Genomic DNA, 17808 nt, shown 5'->3' with positions numbered 1-17808 from the left:
AGTTCATGCAAAACAAGAATCATAATGAAAATTCTGTTTTATTTTAGTTATCCGTGGTAGCACGGTAGTTATAATGCAGTATTGCAGCTAATTCTGCTGACTGTCAGGAGTTCAATTATCACTGGCTCAAGGTTGACTCAACCTTCTAGCCTTCTGTGGTTAGTAAAATGAGGGTCCAAATTGTTGAGGGCAATACGCTGACTCTAAACCATTTAGAGAAAGCAGTATAGCACTATGAAGCAATATATAAGTGCTATTCCTATTGCTATTATTTATTTATGTATGTATTTATTTATTTATTTATTTAGTTGTTGTTGTTATTATTATTATTACTTGTAGGGTGTATATACATTGAAATGGTGCAATATTTCTCAACTTTGACAACTTTTAAGAAGTGTGGACTTCAATTCCCCAGCTAACTCCACACGTTAGCTGGGGAATTCTAGGAATTGAAAACCATGCCTATTAAAGTTGTCCAATACATGGACTAGTGTGTGGTGTGACCAAGATTTATTCATTAAATTATGGTTAAACAAATCATGGCTTACCACAATTTACATGGCCATAGTCCTGCACTCAGAGATCTTTCTGTCCCTGCAGAACTGCAATGCTTTCTGCTTTTGTTAGGTTGCAAAAAAAGCTACAGAATAGTCCCTTTACAACAAGCTTTTTTTCAATACCATTCTGAGAGTCACCTTTTTAAGGTAGCCTTTTACAATATTATTTGTATTTATGGGATTGTTATATAATGAATTTCAGAACATAAGAGCAGGACAAATGAGAAATCAAATTTAATCTTCCCAGCACCTTTCCAACAAATTTTTCCTGAAGAAATAGGATCTTAAACAATGTACTGTATTGTACAATCCTTGCCTTTTGAGCAAAACAATGCCAACTCCCAATTTAAAAAAAAATTGGGGTAGGTGAAAGAGCAAGCAGACACAGTAATATGTATACCTGTATAGATGGGAATGTCCTGTTGATATCAGTACTATGTTCACCTGGAATACTGCCTGCTGATCTTCCTTCACATTTGTATCGAAAACGCATCCCTCTCTGTCTAGGTTGCTCATGTATTTCAATATATGGCTCATGACCACCTTTAAAAGGAAAGAAACAATTATAAACATATAATTTAAAACATGTGTTATGGTAATTAAATGACCGCTGGAAACTGGCTTTTAAAAGTGAAGGTGAAACAGCTAATCTGGAAATCGGGTAAGAAAAGTCATGTGAAATGTTCACATGTCTCTGGAGATTTTAAGTCATTGAGGTCGTGGTTGTCCTGTCCCAAAGGTGCTTTTTCAAAAGGCAAGTGGACTTCTTTGTTTTTTGTTCTTTGCTCGAAGATGATCCAAAAAATCTATTCAGTATATTCTGCAAGGGATATAAATTCTTCCCTCTCCACTATTCAGTGGGAACTGAAGAAGTTTCTTGGATGAGTAGCGAAATGTCTTCAAGCAAAAAACAAAAAAAGTCCAGTTGCCTTTTGAAAAAATACCTTTGGGATAAAACATTCAGAGTTTCTATTGATGTTAGTTTATCAGCTGTAGCTGCATTGCTCATAAAACTTCCTATCTGGATTCTGTGGCAGAAATGGCATTATTATTGGGAAAAATTGTAACAAAATTCTGCTGGTTATTTTATGACTTCAGTTGAAGGTAAATTACTCTACTGTACAAAGCTTTAAATGCTTAACTCAAGATATCATAACAAACACTGATTCCTGTACTGTCTTTCTTGTTCTCTTGAGACTCATCCATACAGTATAGGCACCTTATCTGGGCTATGAGACAGCTTGTTTATTATTTCTTGAATAGAATAGAATAACAGAGTTGGAAGGGACCTTGGAGCTCTTCTAGTCCAACCCCTTGCTTAGGCAGGAAATCCTATAGCATTTCAGACAAATGGTTATCCAATCTCTTCTTAAAAACTTCCAGTGTTGGAGCATTTACAACTTTTGGAGGCAAGTTGTTCCACTGATTAATTGTTCTAATTGTCAGGAAATTTCTCCTTAGTTCTAGGTTGCTTCTACATGTCCTAAGGAAATGCCATCACATTGCCAGCCTACTATTGAGGCAGGTTGAAGTCAGATCCAGTTGACCAAGCAGAAAAATTGTGTTTTTCTGGAAAACAGGAGAAAAACTCCTATATGAACATTCTACTATATCTTTGGAGGGTCAATAATTTGTTGAGCTCCAATGGATCCTTGAAGGCCATCCTCCTCCATTGGGGCTGAATGACTCCACATTTATATATCTCCTGATACTGTTGTTCTCTTTTTAAATTCTGCTCTTTGTTGAAAAAAAATTATCTTCACCAAGGCTCAAGTTTGGAAAAATATTTTCAAAGCCCAAGGTTAAGCATGCAAGATCTGTATGCACAGATTGCATGTTTATGCACAGATTGTCTGTATTTTAGCATTAATTCCACATTGTGAATCCCCAGCATATGTCTGCAGGAGGAACAATTTCCAACTAGAGAGAAAACTGATTCCAAGTTAGCTTATGCAGCTATCTCATACTGAACTAAATGCTAATCTTTAATTATGTTTTCCTAGTTTACTGGTAACATTAATTAACCAAATTGCTGTGGGGCCTTCTGAATAGATTATACTAGATTGTACTTGCCAGCTTCAGCCTACTTAGACCAATTTTGTACACTGAGCAGAAATCAGCACTAATTAACTAGCAGGAATAAAGGGGAAAACCCAAGTTTGATGGATCTCATGTTGCCTTTTTCCTGAAACCTCAAAGGCTATCAACTAGAATTAGCTTTCAGTAGACTTAGAAATAAAGACCTGTGTTTTACCAAGCACATATCTAACATTGTCATTCATGGTTTATTTAAGAAGCCATAAATGTGGTTTATAGAATAAACCTAACTATGGTAACTGATGTCAGATTGAACATGCAGACCACGTTATGGCTTAGTACACAAAAGCTTTAATACTTTCAACAGAGCATTTTCATACTCTCTACATGCTCTTTATTACATAATAGATTTAGACACGGCATTCTCACAATTCACTTATTTGCTCTCTTTCCACTCCTCTCCTAAGTCTTTCTTCTTAGAATACTGCATCCAGTTTTGGTCCCCACAATATAAAAAGATACTGAGACTTTGGAAAGAGGGCAGAGAAGAGCAACAAGAATGACTAGAGGGCTGGAGGCTAAAACATATGAAGAACCCAAGAATTGGGTATGACAAGAAGGACCAAGGGTGACAGGATAGCAGTGTTCCAATATTTGAAGGACTGTCACAAAGATGAGGCAGTCAAACTATTTTCAAAAGTACCTGATGGCAAGGAAAGAACCATGGCTGGAAACTAATCAAGGAGAAAAGCAACCTAGAACTAATTAAACAGTGGAAGTGTTTGGCTTCAAAAGTTGTGGGTGCGTCATCACTGGAGACTTTTAAGAAGATACTGGGCAGCCATTTGTCTGAAATGGTATAAGGTCTTCTGCTAGAGCAGGGCTTGGACTAGATAACTTCCAAGGTCCCTCCCAACTCTGTTGTTCTATGTTCTTCTTGTCTACTGTAAAATAGCTTGGGACTTGTATTACCATTCTACAATTAACACCAAAATTCACATTACAATATCACTATTGTTTTCTTCTGCATACATTTATACGATACAGCATTTTAGTTGTAATGATTATGATAATACAGTATGGAATCCAGGTCAAGGAATGTTTATGAAAGTGACTCTTAAACATGTTTATTTTTACATTGTCCTAACACTAAACCCAGTGCTATTTCAGAGCTTTTTGCTTCATTCTGAATTTGATCATTTACAGGCAGAAGATTAATTGGAAATATACATGTGCATTCAACTAGGAAATTAGAAATTGTCCCCAATTTATAAAAATATGAGGACCCTTTACAGCTTTGTTTCAGAGGTCAAGTTGAAAATACAGGTTGTCCTCAACTTAGTGACCATTCAAACATATGATGGCCCTTAAAAAAGTGAATTATGGCTGTCGCAGAATTCCTACAGTCATGTGGTTAAAAAAAATTCAGGTGTGCATTTGCAATAGTTGTAGCGTCCCAGAATCATGTGATTGTCATGCGTGACATTCCCAACGCAAAGTCAATAGAAGTAGCTACTTTCTCTAATAAAAATATTGTTATTAGGTATAATATCAGAAAGTTTTGATAAAGGAACTACCAGTATATACTTAATGTTACATGTATTAACAGCAGCAAGAATTGTATTTGCACAATATTGGAAAAATGAGAACACCCCACCAGATGAAAACATAATTCGGAAAATATTGGACTGTGCAGAGATGGATAGATTGACATTGAAAATAATAGATAAAGGTGATACAGAGTACTATTCAATGTGGAATAGGTTTTATCTTTTTTAAAAAAAATTATTTATTTTTGGAATAGGTTTTATCAATGGTTAGAGATAAGAAGTAGAAATTAGATGAAGAAAGATTATTATTATTATATGTAAGTAAAATATGAATGTTGTTTATAATTATAAGCATGCTAGTACAATTAATATGATCATAAATAAGCTAAAGTAAATATAAATATGATTGTAATTATTATGGGTATTATCATTATAACTATCAGTAGGTTATTTTTTCCCTTCTTTTGTACAACAAGATGCTCGGACAATACACTGTCTTCAAAATATTTATATATAAATAATAAACTTGACTAAAAAAAAGAAGCTACTTTCACTTAAAACAGCATGATTAACTTAATGACTAGCAAAATAGTTATAAAATTGGGCATCGCTCACTTAAAACTGCATCACTTAACAGCAGAAATTCTGGTCTCAATTATGGTTGTGACTACCTGTGCATTGTCTACTAGGAGATCATGGGACTCACTTACTTGAATAAGCAGATTCAACATGAAGCTATTTATTGAACAAGTTCACAGGTCTGATTTCATTTTTGGATTTCTTTTACAATTTTTTAAATAATACCAAAATGGTACAGCTGCCAGGCTGCAATGAAAAATGCTAAGTAATGTTTGGTGATAGATTCCTAAACATATTTACGCTTATTTTACTGAGAGCTCAAAATTAATCTTTTAATACAAAACTCCATATCTGAATGTACAGATATATGTTTATATAAATAAGTGGTATACACCAGTGGTGGGTTCTGGAAGGTACGCCCCAGTAGGCGTGTACCGGTGCCTGCTGGGAGCAGCAGGCACCATACTGGAATGGTGCTTTGGAGGGCCTAACTGTATTTGAGACAACCGGACCATTTGCACATGCACATCAGTGTATTGTGCCTATGCAATGTTCCATCGAGCAGCTGGAGCGTCATAGGGCAGTGGGTGCGCATGCGTGCGCAGCGTGTGTGCACATGGTACACAGCGTACCGGTTATGACGGGATCCGGAACCCACCACTGGTTTACTCTGAAGTCCATTTATTTTAATTTCCAGAGGTATGAATTTAATTTGAAATGTTTAATCTCTTTCGGAAGAAAAAAACCGACCAGGATTCCCAGTTCACTAAATGAAGAGCTTCTCCCCCCATGTCAGATTCCAAAGCATGAACAATTAAAGAAAACAAAAACAAATGAAAGCAACTTTATATTCATCCAAACTACGGTATCAAAAGAAATAATGAGCAAACCTGGAAAAATCAAATTGTAAGACAAAGTATGAACATATATTATAATTAAGCCAATGGTGAAACACATAATTGGTTTGCCAAAGATTCTGGAATATTCAATTAAATTTTTTGGAGATTTTAGAGAGTCCCTGTCAATCAGAACACACAATACCCAGAGCTGGTATTCAGCAGGTTCTGACCAGTAGCGGAAAATTTGAGTAGTTCGGAGAACCGGTAAATACCACCTCTCACTGGTCCCACCCCCATCTATTCTCTGCCTCCCGAGTCCCAGCTGATCAGGAGGAAATGTGGATTTTGCATCCCTGGAATGGGGAGAGATGGAGATTTTATAGTATACTTATCCTGGAGTGGGATGGGAATGGAGATTTTACAGTATCCTTCCCCTGCCACACCCACCCAGCCATGCTCACCAAGCCACCCCTACAGAACCGGTAGTAAAAAAAAATTGAATCCCACCACTCACAATACTGAGCTAAATGGAGAAATTGTTTAGGTTTAGGCTAAGATAGTTTCCGTTGCTTCCCAGCTCAGAGTAATATCGTTTCTTAGACTTAGAACAGGGGTGTCCAAACTTGGGAACTTTAAGACTTGTAGACTTCAACTCCCAGAATTCCCTAGCCAGCCATGCTGGCTGGGGAATTCTGGGAGTTGAAGTCCACAAGTCTTAAAGTTCCCAAGTTTGGACACCCCTGACTTAGAAGATTCTACGACAGAAATGGGAAGTAATGACCTCATTAATGCTACGGTGTCTTATATTCAAACTTTAGATTCAAACTTGCATTAGCAATTTCAAAAACTCTTGATCAAGTTTAACAATCTAACAAGCAACTAGATCCTTTTGTGCAAGCTATTAAGCATAAACAGAAAAAAATGTTGCCATGCCCACTTTGGATCGGGCTTTCTTTCATCTACATATGATTTGCATATGTTAACATTTGACTCCAAAAGATACGTGGCCCTTCACAGGAAAAAAAAATTATTCAAAAATTCAAAATATATGATGTAATAACCTAGTTGCCCATTTAAAAAAACAGATTAGTCATGTTTTAAGCATTCTGAATTGCTCAGGCTGGAATGACAGTTATTTCTACAGAAGTACATTGGAAAATGTTCCCAATTCTCAATGTCCACTTCTACTTTTCTATGTTCCTGAAAGATGTCGCACTGGACAAACCCTGTATCAGGTGTCCAAACATCAGTTCAAATGCCATATCTAGGGCAGAGGTGGATGTAATACATTTAAAAAGAAAAAGGAACCCCTCCCAAATCCTGGCTTTATGCATAGGAAACTGGCTTCATAAGTATAGCCTAAGCCAGCATAGAATCAAGATTCCTATGAAAATTCATCATTTACTGCATACATAATTCTTGCTCTACACAAGCCAGTTCAAGACTACAGGTGTCCTCAACTTACAACAGTTCATTTAGTTACCATTTGAAGTTAGAATGGGATTGAAAAAAGGAATTTCTGACCATTTTCACACTTATGAGCGTTGCAGCATCCCCAATAGTCACATGATCAAAAATCAGATACGTGGGAACTGCCTCATATTTATGATGTTTGCAGCGTCTTGGGTCACGTGATCACCTTCTGTGATGTTCTGACAAGCAAAGTCTCATGGGGAGGTCTCATTCACTTAACAACCGTGTTACTAACAACTTCAGTGTTTCACTTAACAACTGTGGCAAGAAAAGTTGTAAAACGGGGAAAAACTCACTTAACAAATGTTTTACTTAACAACAGAAATGTTGGGCTCAATTTGTGGTTGTAAGTCAAGGACTACCTCTATTTAGAGACAGCATAAGTTACCTTTATATGGGAATACAGTTGATGATGCCATCGGTTGAGCTAGGATATTTTCCCCCAAAACACAGGAAGGAAAGAAAGAAGGAAATTATTCCACCCAAAATAACTATTTTGATGCCAAACATTAGTAATTTAAACTTCTGGGCCTCTGAAATATTGCAGCTAGTAAACCTCTGCTTTAGAGTAGATTATTTAAAAGCAGTTCCACAAATATTTATTTGTGCATATTATTACATTGTGAGGGAAAGCTGCAGATGGCTTCTTTGGGTAACCAAACCAGAGTCAATGGATGCCATTATACATATAAACCCTCCCAAATAATTTCCTCAAGATACTCAAGTTAAACAAACAAAGAACAAATAAGCAATTAAAAATGGTCATAAACTCACACTGTCATTAAAATTCCTTGAGAATTTCATGAGAAAAAAGTGTGAAACCATGTTTAAAAAAAGATTTGGCCATGCTGTGGGATTTCAGTGATTATTCAAATTTATATATAATTATTTTTATTTAGTACATGAACTACAGGCCTTCTACATATTCTCACCAAAGATCATTGCTTCGTTGACTATAAGCTGAGAATAACTAACCTCAAGAATACCTATGTTATTTGTTTTTTCTATATACTTCTTATGCATTTGTTGTAGTTCTTTTCCTTCCGATTCCAATAAAACAATGGCTTAATGCAATGTGTCAATCAAGCCTAAGACTCTCAGTATCCATATTACATAGTGTCACATTCACTATGTTGATCACAGAGCTCAATTAGTGATTTAAGGCCAGTCACTGTCACTCAACCCTACCTACCTCATATGGTTGCTATGGGCAAAATCTGATCCTCATATAGTTTGCTGAGCTCCCACAGAAAAGTTTGAATAAAAATAGAATAGATTAAAAAATGTATAAAAGGCGGGAGAAAAGAAATGCAGCTGCTTAAGACAGAAGGTACACCTGGGATTAAAATTAATGCAGTTGTACAGCTTTGCCTTGAAAGGAAATGGTACCTCTGGCTTCCAGGAAGTCTTGATATATATATAAGGAAGGCATGACTGGGCTATCCAGAAGGCACCTGCTTGCCACAAAAGAAGTTAGGTGTTTTGGTGTTTGGTGTTTCTTCACATGCCAGTGAGTCTTTTATCTTTATTGACATTCGCCTGTAATTATCTCAATAGTCTACTGCCTTCAGTGAGGCTTTCCTTTCATTCCTCAAACCAACAGACCCCTAGCCCATAATCTTAGGCCTAGAAGGGCCCATTTCTTTTCAGGCATTGCCTTTGCCCAGGGAAATCCATGGTGCTCTACATATAAGGTAAGATAAGATAAGATAACTTTATTGTCTTTTGTTTTTTACTGTGAGAGTCATTAAAAATGAAATTCTGTTGCCTGCTCTCAAGTAAAAGTGTATATTTACTCAAACACACACATATATAACACATATATACATATGCACATACATACATAAATACATGTACCATACACAGACAGATATATTATGTATGTGTGTGTGTGTGTGTGTGTGTGTGTGTATACACACACATCACTATCCATCCATACACACACACATATACATACACATACATACTGTATATAAATAAAACACATCACTATCCATTTTGAATACGTAGTGGAAAGAGGAAACTTGAGAGTTCACAAGATTGATGCTATATGGAACAAAACTGTGCCTGAATCTAAATGTTCTGCTTTGAATACCATAAAGCCTCCTCCCAGAAGGTAACAAGCAAAACAGGTCATCAAGAGGATGTATAATGTCCCAGACAATCTTGCAAACCCTGCTCAGGCATCACTTGTATCAGAGGTGGGTTGCTCCCAGTTCGGCCTGGATCAGCCAAATTGATAGTAGCAGTGGCAGGAGGCTCCGCCCACCCGCTTGGACACTTCTGTGCAGGAGTGCATGTGGGAGCGCGCCCAAATTAATAGTAAACATTTTTTCAACCCACCACTGGCTTATATGCTATGTCCTGGGTAGAAGAAAGTGAACTACCAATGATCTTTTCTGCCATCCTGATCACTCTCTGCAGCGCCTTCCTGTCCGAAACAGTAATGCTTCCATACTAAACAGTAATGCAATATGACAGGATGCTCTCGATCAACCCTCTATAGAAAGTGGTAAGGACAGGGGAAGAAAGATGAACTTTTCTCATGTGATGCAGAAAATGCAGGGGCTGCTGTGCCCACTTCACCAATGCCTCATTGTTGAGCGACCAAACTAGCCTACTTGTTAGCTGCACACCCAGAAACTTGTGCTACTCACCACCTCCACAGGTGACTCATTAATACGTAGAGGTGTGTGGCTGTGCCTGCCCTTTCTGAAATCGACAATAATATCTTTAGTTTCTCTTACATTTAAAATGAAACTGTTTTTGTTACATCAGTACACTAAACCCACTATCTCCTTGCGGTAGGCATCTTCGTTGTTATCTTGAATAAGGTCCACTAATGTTGTATGCAGAGAGAAAGCTATAGATATAATCTTTCTCTCCTTTGTGGTTTTCTCATTTGAAATGTCCACATATGCAAGTTCAGAGAATGCAGAAAAAAATACAGCAGTTTTTCCTTTGTTCTATATTTTAAAATGTATATTGTCACTTAAATGTTGCATCTATAAATCCTGTCTATTCAATAAATATAATTGAAAATGCCCAATATATGGATGGTGCCAGTAGTTTAATTTCAATATCAAGTGAAGACAGGGAAATTTGACCAATCTTTTAATTATATTTAGAGAGGATTAGTAAATCATTGCACTATTTTATTGATTACATTCTTCTCTGATATCCATTGAGAGAACAAATATTAAATATTTAAATAAAGAAAACCATGTCACCAGCTTGGACAAAACAGGAAACTGCATTTAACTGAAACTTCCTTGTTTTTTGTTTGCTCAAGAAAAGAGAGAAGTAAAAGTGTGCAAGTGAAAGGTTCATTCATGGCTTTGTATATTAAGCAGAAATATAACAGTATGAACTTTCCCAGTGTGGTACATTTTATAATATCCTTGAAGTTATTATTTCATATCAAACCCAAAAAGTCTTGAAATCAACATTTCACTATACAAATAATGTCACAAAATGACGCTGGCAACAGAAATTTAAGATATTTCTGTGTTATGTGAAATTCTGAAGGCAATGATGAAAAAGATACAAGGCTTAAATGTAGATTTTTTTAAAGCACCAAATCATATAGAATAAAATACTGTATAATGAATCTTTCATATGCAAAATATTATATTATACATTCACAACTGTAAGAGGTAAAATTTTCTGAATAATGTTATATTTTTCTTCCACCAACTTCTATTTATTAGTGAAAATGGTACTGTACTACACATCACACCTACCTTTTAATAAGTTAGAATGTAATAACTGATAACATGCCTAAATTCTAATGACCAACCATAATATATAAAATAATTATAAACTATTTTGTAACTTTCAAATAACTTTGAAGCCAGCATAGCAGATAAAGAAAATTTGATGTAATTAATAATGCTAAAAAACACATTTCAAAATATGTCATTAACAGTTGCTTTCAGCAAAGAAAATGTTATAAGGATAAGGATTCCATACTGATAAATGAAAAAATTTGATTTTAAGAAACAGGCACAGTTCACCCCTTAAAAACAAAATGAAGCCTAGCTACCAGCTCTCCATTAGAAATTTAGATGGCAATCTTCTGTACAATTTTCACCTCTGTTTAGAAAGAAATCGTCCTTAGGTGGAAATAAATCAACTTGGAATCAGTGATGGGTATTTGAACAAACATACAAAATTGAGATGAATTTTGTCTACTTTCTCAATCTTCGCTGTCTCTCTCCTTCTTATCTTAGGCTATCTTACAGATAATAGCGGGAATTCAAAAGGACAACAGCTGAAATCAAGCAGTAACTACTGGGAGCCTCCATTGTTTGGAGGCACCAGTTCAGATTTCAGTACCAAGAATAGACCAATACAGCAAGACAGAATTCAGCATGTTTCCAAAATTGAATGACAGTAAGTGGTAGACCAATAATACTCACTATAATTCTTTTTTAAAAATCCTATATTAATTATGAATTAAGATAGTGTCTGTGTCTTTCCAATTCCTCTCTACCTCATTTTTACATAGTTATTTAAGCACATTTGTTCCCTCCATAGAGGATTTTGTCTGTGTAATTTTGATTTTGTTTTGCCTGCATTGAGTGGTTTTTGGCCTCACACCATTAAATTTTCTCTGGCTACTTTCACACCAGGAAAACATTCAAACGATTAATCTAACTATCCATCAGGTCTCCTAGATGGGAAAAAAGGAAAAGGATCAAGAAGTAAGCAAAGCATTTGTCAATACTCTACATAATCCTTGTATTTTATAAGCAAGCTTTCTCTCCAGCTGTGGTTTTCTGTCCAACTACCCAGAAAGAAAATACTTTCTTTGGCCCCAACTCAAACCAAAGGAGGGATTGTTAATATATGAAGAGTCTTCATATATTATGAAGGCGAGGCTCCTGCGCCTTGATCTCTTTTCAGCCAATCGCGTCGAGCAAGCGGCGCGGGGTCGCCTTGCTGACCTCGATCCGAGCAAGCCCGACCGCGCGATCCGAGCGCTTACCGGCCATGGTGGGACTTTCTCCCGCTGAGGCTGGTGGCGTCTACGGAGCTGCTTCTCGTTCAGGCGGCAGCCTCCGTCTTCCCTGTTCCGCGTCTGAGCGCTGCTTGTCTGCGTCCGGCAGCTGGGATCTTCCTCTCTGCGCGCTTACTCGTTACCGTCAGGGAATTTCCCGAGACGTAGGCAAAACACTTCCCCGATGTCTAAAACAATTACCTCCTAGTCCTATAACTTTCTTTGCTTAAATGTCAAAGATGGGACCGCCTCCCGCCTCCTCTCGGTTTCCAAGCCTACCTGCGACTTAACGTTGGAGCTGCAAAAGCTTAACGTAAGGAGGCTGAGCTGTATCGACGGGGGAGGTTACATCAATCGCCAGATCGCGGCCTGCGCGCCCCTCCTTTTCGTGGGTGACGGGGGTTGCCTCACTGCAATTCGCGCTCAAACCCACTGAGCTGTGGTTAGTGACCCTCGCTTTGCTCACTTCTCATCTTTTGAGCCCCCCTCCCTCTCAGGAAGAAGGGACAATATGTGTTTGACTTGGTCAAACCTATACAAGAGAATGGTCAGACCTGGTTGGAACTTGGATGGGAGATTACCAGGAGACCCCAGGGCTGTACACTAGACAGGGAAGTTGGGGAGAAAATATTCTCAGAAAATGGGAATGAGAAAACCTTTCCTTCCTGTTGCAAGGTTAAGTGCAAGGACTATCTGTTAAGTCACTAGGAGATTAAGTTGACTAAAAGGAAACCTTACTGCTACTTATTTTTTTCATTGTATATATTTTTAATTTTTTTTTTACAAAACAAAAAATATTTTTTTAAAAAAAATTGAAAAGAAAAAAAGGGAGAGTGCAAGAAATAAAGGAAAAAAATAAGAAAATAACTTCCAACTTTTGTTAATATAAATATTTACCCTGAAATTCACTAGTGCACAGTATTTCTATAATCATAAACAGTTGTCAAATCCCAAAATAAAAATTTCATTTCTTTAAGTGATCATCATAAAGAAACAAAACTAGATAAAGTGTTTTCTTTAATCAAAGTAGTTAGTTTCGCCATCTCAGCCAATTCCATTAACTTCACAATAAGAGAAGTTGTTGTTATCATACATAGATACAAAGTCCCATGTTTTTTCTCAAGCTGCTTACCCATCAAACCTAAAAGAAAACTCTCTGGTTTCAATTGTACACTTGTTTTAATAATTCCCTAAATTAAAGCATTTTCCGATCCCAATAATTCTTAGCTTTCTTACATGTCCTCCAAAGGTAATAAAAATCGATACCTTTGGACAGATTACATTTCCAGCATGTATTTAACACACCACCATTCAACTTTGACAATTTATAAGGTGTTAAATACCAACGATACATCATCTTATATAAATACCTTTCTGCTACTTATTGAACCTCTGCTTGGTCAAGAGTTTGGCAAGAAACCAAAGGATGAGCTAAGACAATAATTCCCACTGATGAATTATTCAGAAGTTCTGCTTCCCAATTACTAAGATTAAATTGTGGATATAATTACGATATATAATGATAGAATGGAGATCTCTGCATACTTATATTATAATTTATTATTATAGGTCAGACTTTCTCAAACCTGTGCTACGGGTCTCATTTCTTTGATACTTATATTTGACTCATCCTCTTTTCTCCATATGATTGATGTCAAAGATGATCTGTCATTTTGTTTTTATCATAAACTTCTTTTCATTTCTGCCCGCTGACGTTATTTTTTTAAAAAAATATTGCTCAGTTTTGCTTTGATTTATTTTATTGCCTTTACATTCTGCCTTTCCTTCGAGAGTTCAAGACAGCTTATAAAGGGGGTCTTACAATGTTATAAGTAACTAGTAACCACCATCTAACAGAATAACAGAGTTTGAGACCTTGGAAATCTTCTAGTCTAACCCATTGCTCAAGCAGGAGACCCTATACTATTTCAAACAAATGGTTGTCCAGACTTTTTTTAAAAAAGCCTCAAATGATGAAGCACCCACAACTTCTGAAGGCAAGCCATTCACACTGTCAGGAAATTTCTCGTTAGTTCTAAGCAGTGTTTTTCAAACTTGGCAACTTTAAGACTTCAACTCCCAGAATTCCCCAACCAGCATGTTGCCCGTTCTCTCTGGAATGATCTTTCCTCTTTCTTCAGTATACAACAGGGCCCAACTCTTATTGCTTTTAGGAAAGACCTCATGGAACTAGAAAAGGAGACATTATTAATTTAATATTTTAAAATTTTAAAAGCTTTGATAAAATATAGATTTATGTAGACCTTACTCCTGGCTCTTACTCCAGGTAATAGGAGTGGGAGTCCCTTCTAAAATGCCATTTTGCATTTTACTTTTGTAAGAGTCATGGTGGCATAGTGGTTAGAATGCAGTATTGCAGGATAATTCTGTTAACTGCCAGCAGTTTGATCCTGACCGGCTTGAGGTTGAATGAGGATCCAGATTGTTGGGGGCAATAGTCTGACTCTGTAAACCACTTAGAAAGGGCTGTGAAGCACTATGAAGTGATATATAAGTCTAAGTGCTATTGCTACTCATATCTTTATTATTCTTATTCCTATTCATCACATAGTCAGATAGATGTCCAGTCCAGGTTTGGCATTTTTGTCCACCCATCAAATCCTTACTGGACCTGGAATAGGCAGATTTGGATATCTGATGGTGTTACAGATATCGTTGCAGGATGGAAGCTGTTCCAAGTATTGCAATTGACTGATGGTGAATTTGTCAATGCCAATGGTGTTGAAGTGGTGCTCCATTTGTTTTGGGATTGAACCCAAGGTGCCTATTACTATTGGTACTACCCTTGTTTGCCTTCATTCTATTTCTATATTATTTTATGTTATATGCCACCCAGAATCACACTGACTGAGCTGGGTGGCCTTATCAACCTTGAAGTATTGTAAAATCAAAATAAATAATTAAATAAAATAATTTGTTAGTACTCTTCAGTGTTCCATATATTTGTCTATATTTTTCCTTGAATTTGTGAAAGAAACGAAAAACAAAACCCTGAAAGGCTGCTAGTGGTTGTAAGAGAAAGATAGTAGTGAAGGCAAATTGCTGGTGAAATACATCAATAGGTGCACACTACCCCTTACCCAGCATGGGTAAGTCCTGTGGCAATTAAAATAGTACAGTAAAACATCACCAAACCTCCAATTAAAAAGCTCTCTTAAAGGGGTTGCAGATTGGATATATCATTGCTAATCTACTTAAGAGATGCCATTCTGAGCAGAATGGGGTTATGGAAAGGAGAAATGAAGGAAGATGATTTAAAAATTATGCACATGCAAATTTTAGAATATTGGAAGCTGTATGAATGTAACATCTATGGGGTGAATAAAAGAAGATGGACTGCATGTCAATTCTGAAGCCCTGGTTTGAGCAGTTAGAAATGAAAGCTAGGCACAAAAACAAGGCAATAAGGCAGGGTGTCCAAACTTGGGAACTTTAAGACTTGTGGACTTCAACTCCCAGAATTCTGGGAGTTGAAGTCCACAAGTCTTAAAGTTCCCAAGTTTGGACACCCCTGCAATAAGGCATGGTGGTGAGGAGTATGATGAAAAGTCCTCCTGCAGAAAAGAAGAAGCACCTTCTGGATAATATAAACAGGGCAGAAATTTCTGATGTAATAGCAGTGTCAGTAATGGGAGTTTCAAAAAAAACCCTTGCCCTGTTTTTTTGTTTTTTGTTTACATTTGGAAGATGCTGGGGGGAATAAAGAAGCAAGATGTGGGAATTGTCAGTTGGTGAAGAATTCTATAGGCAGACTAGAAAATATTTTGAATGTCTTTTTAAATTGAATCCAGATTTTTTTCACTCGTAGAGCAGACTCATAGAAATCAATGACTCTTAGGTTAGTCCTAAGTTTAATGTTTTATCAATTCTACTTTCACACCTTGAGCTGGTACTCACTGAAAAGACATTATTGCACCTTAGTTTGCAGCTATCTCCAAGGAGAAAAGTTTAATGGCATGAAAAGAAACAATTATTTGCAAAAGACAATAGATTAAGTTGCTATCAAAGACTGCAGAAACTGGACAGAGCTAGCAATTTCTAGCTTTAAACTTATCTCAAAACCTCAATCCTTTCAGGTATCAGATTAACTTTAAAAAAGGTTAAGTATGACATAAAGTTTATAGAAGGGTCATTCTATGGTAGTTCAAACACTTTGTATGACGTTAACAAGAGAAACCACACACAGTAACTTTAGCATTTGAGGTACACACCGCTTTTAAGAGAAAGAATCAGAAGGGCAACTTTCATTTTCAATCTATTTCAAATATTACAGTATTGATGCAGATTCATTGCTATGAGTAGAATATATAGTATATAGATTTTTTTAAAGGAAGAGGCATATTTAAAAATGCATCAAATGATTTAGCATTAATACAGGTGATTTAGCATTAATACAGGTTGGACTCCCCCCAAAATGATAGACCATCTGATTTCTTCTTATAAAAGATCAAATTTGACAATATTACAGAAGATTCTGGAATCCCTTGTTATGACTGACATATGCTATGTCAGAGGCTCCTCAAACTTCTTTCACTTTCTTATGTAGGTTTTTGACTGAACTGTGGAGGAAGAGAAGCCAGCTTTAACTGCACTAGGAGTGAAATGCCATTTCTCCTTAGGATGGTACACAGTTCAGTCCATGCTTTGGTGCTGGAAATCAAGCATAATATAGCTTCAATCTCTGCAGTATGTATTTCGCTATAGTTCACACAAACACAAATTCAAACACAATTCCCGCAGTATAACAACCTAGATATTTTCAATGATGGAAACTTGCTGCCTCCTGGCTAATCAAGCCTTGACTAGAAAATAGAATTAGGATAAAGCCATATCTTTTGTGGGATTTCTTTACTCAGGATGTCTGTCTGCTGAATGGGTTGCTTGCCCTTTGAGGTTTTGAGACCAAATTGATCCTTGGCTATGTGATCTTCATGGCCTTTAAACCTTGTGGGCTGAATTCCTGCTTAAGATGTAGTAGTAAGAGGAAGTGATGAATTTGAATTACTAGTCCCATCTGTTAGCATTATGGTATCTCTTCTTTGTACCCAAAAGGACATCCATCAAATGCTGTTTGAGGTTTTTTTTGCTACTACAGCTGTGGCTTCTCTTTCATAATCAGATCTACCTATACTGGACATATGACTAAAATGTTTGCTGCATCTCTTCCTACCTGTCCTGCTAAAGAATGAATATTAAGTGTGTATACAGTACTTCTGATTTGGTTGGGAACAAGTTTTGGAGGGTGCTGAGGCACAGAGTAACAATTGCTAACGTGATGGATTTATTTTGATCACTAAGTGCACACAGAAAGAATTGTTTCCTTTCTGATGCCAGGAAACCTGATCAACCGGGCAATGGAAGGCCAAATTATGGTCCATAACTAGCTGGTCTGTCAATGGGGAAATCCACATCATTTCTTTATACAGAGATATGCAGTCTTGGTATTCATTCCAATGGTGAGAAAAGAAAAACAAATCATAGATTGTTATTTAGCCCTGGGAACCCAAAATGGCTAAGTTCAGATCTTTCAGCCCAGAGCTGCAGCCGTTCTGCAACGTGATTATGAAGATGAAAAGAAACAGGTAGGATTATGTAGTTCATTGGATCACTTAGCTGAAAAATGGCCATTTTAGGCTATTAGTCTGATTTCTGAATGCAGCAGCTCTGCGTTACAGGTTCTCTAAAACATAATGTCCATCTTCTTTAACTTTCTGAAAGTTCCTATAGGATGGAATATTTAATCAACAATC

At 36.7% G+C, this 17808-nt stretch overlaps 1 protein-coding gene across 1 annotated transcript in view; it reads right to left on the bottom strand.

The window, feature by feature from the left end:
• Nucleotides 1-12206, bottom strand: part of REL (REL proto-oncogene, NF-kB subunit) — a 46903-nt gene extending 34697 nt beyond the window's left edge. Inside the window, exons 1-2 of the mRNA XM_081940349.1 lie at nt 12026-12206; nt 958-1100 (exon numbers count right to left, since the gene is read on the bottom strand). Of these exons, the coding sequence (XP_081796475.1) occupies nt 958-1100; nt 12026-12032 (150 nt within the window). The 5' untranslated portion in view covers nt 12033-12206. The remainder of the gene's footprint in view (nt 1-957; nt 1101-12025) is intronic.
• Nucleotides 12207-17808: the final 5602 nt, after the last annotated feature.

Source organism: Natrix helvetica (assembly GCF_964273705.1).
Source record: "Natrix helvetica genome assembly, chromosome: 2".
Taxonomy (NCBI): domain Eukaryota; kingdom Metazoa; phylum Chordata; class Lepidosauria; order Squamata; family Natricidae; genus Natrix; species Natrix helvetica.
This window is presented reverse-complemented; position numbering and strand designations above follow the sequence as displayed.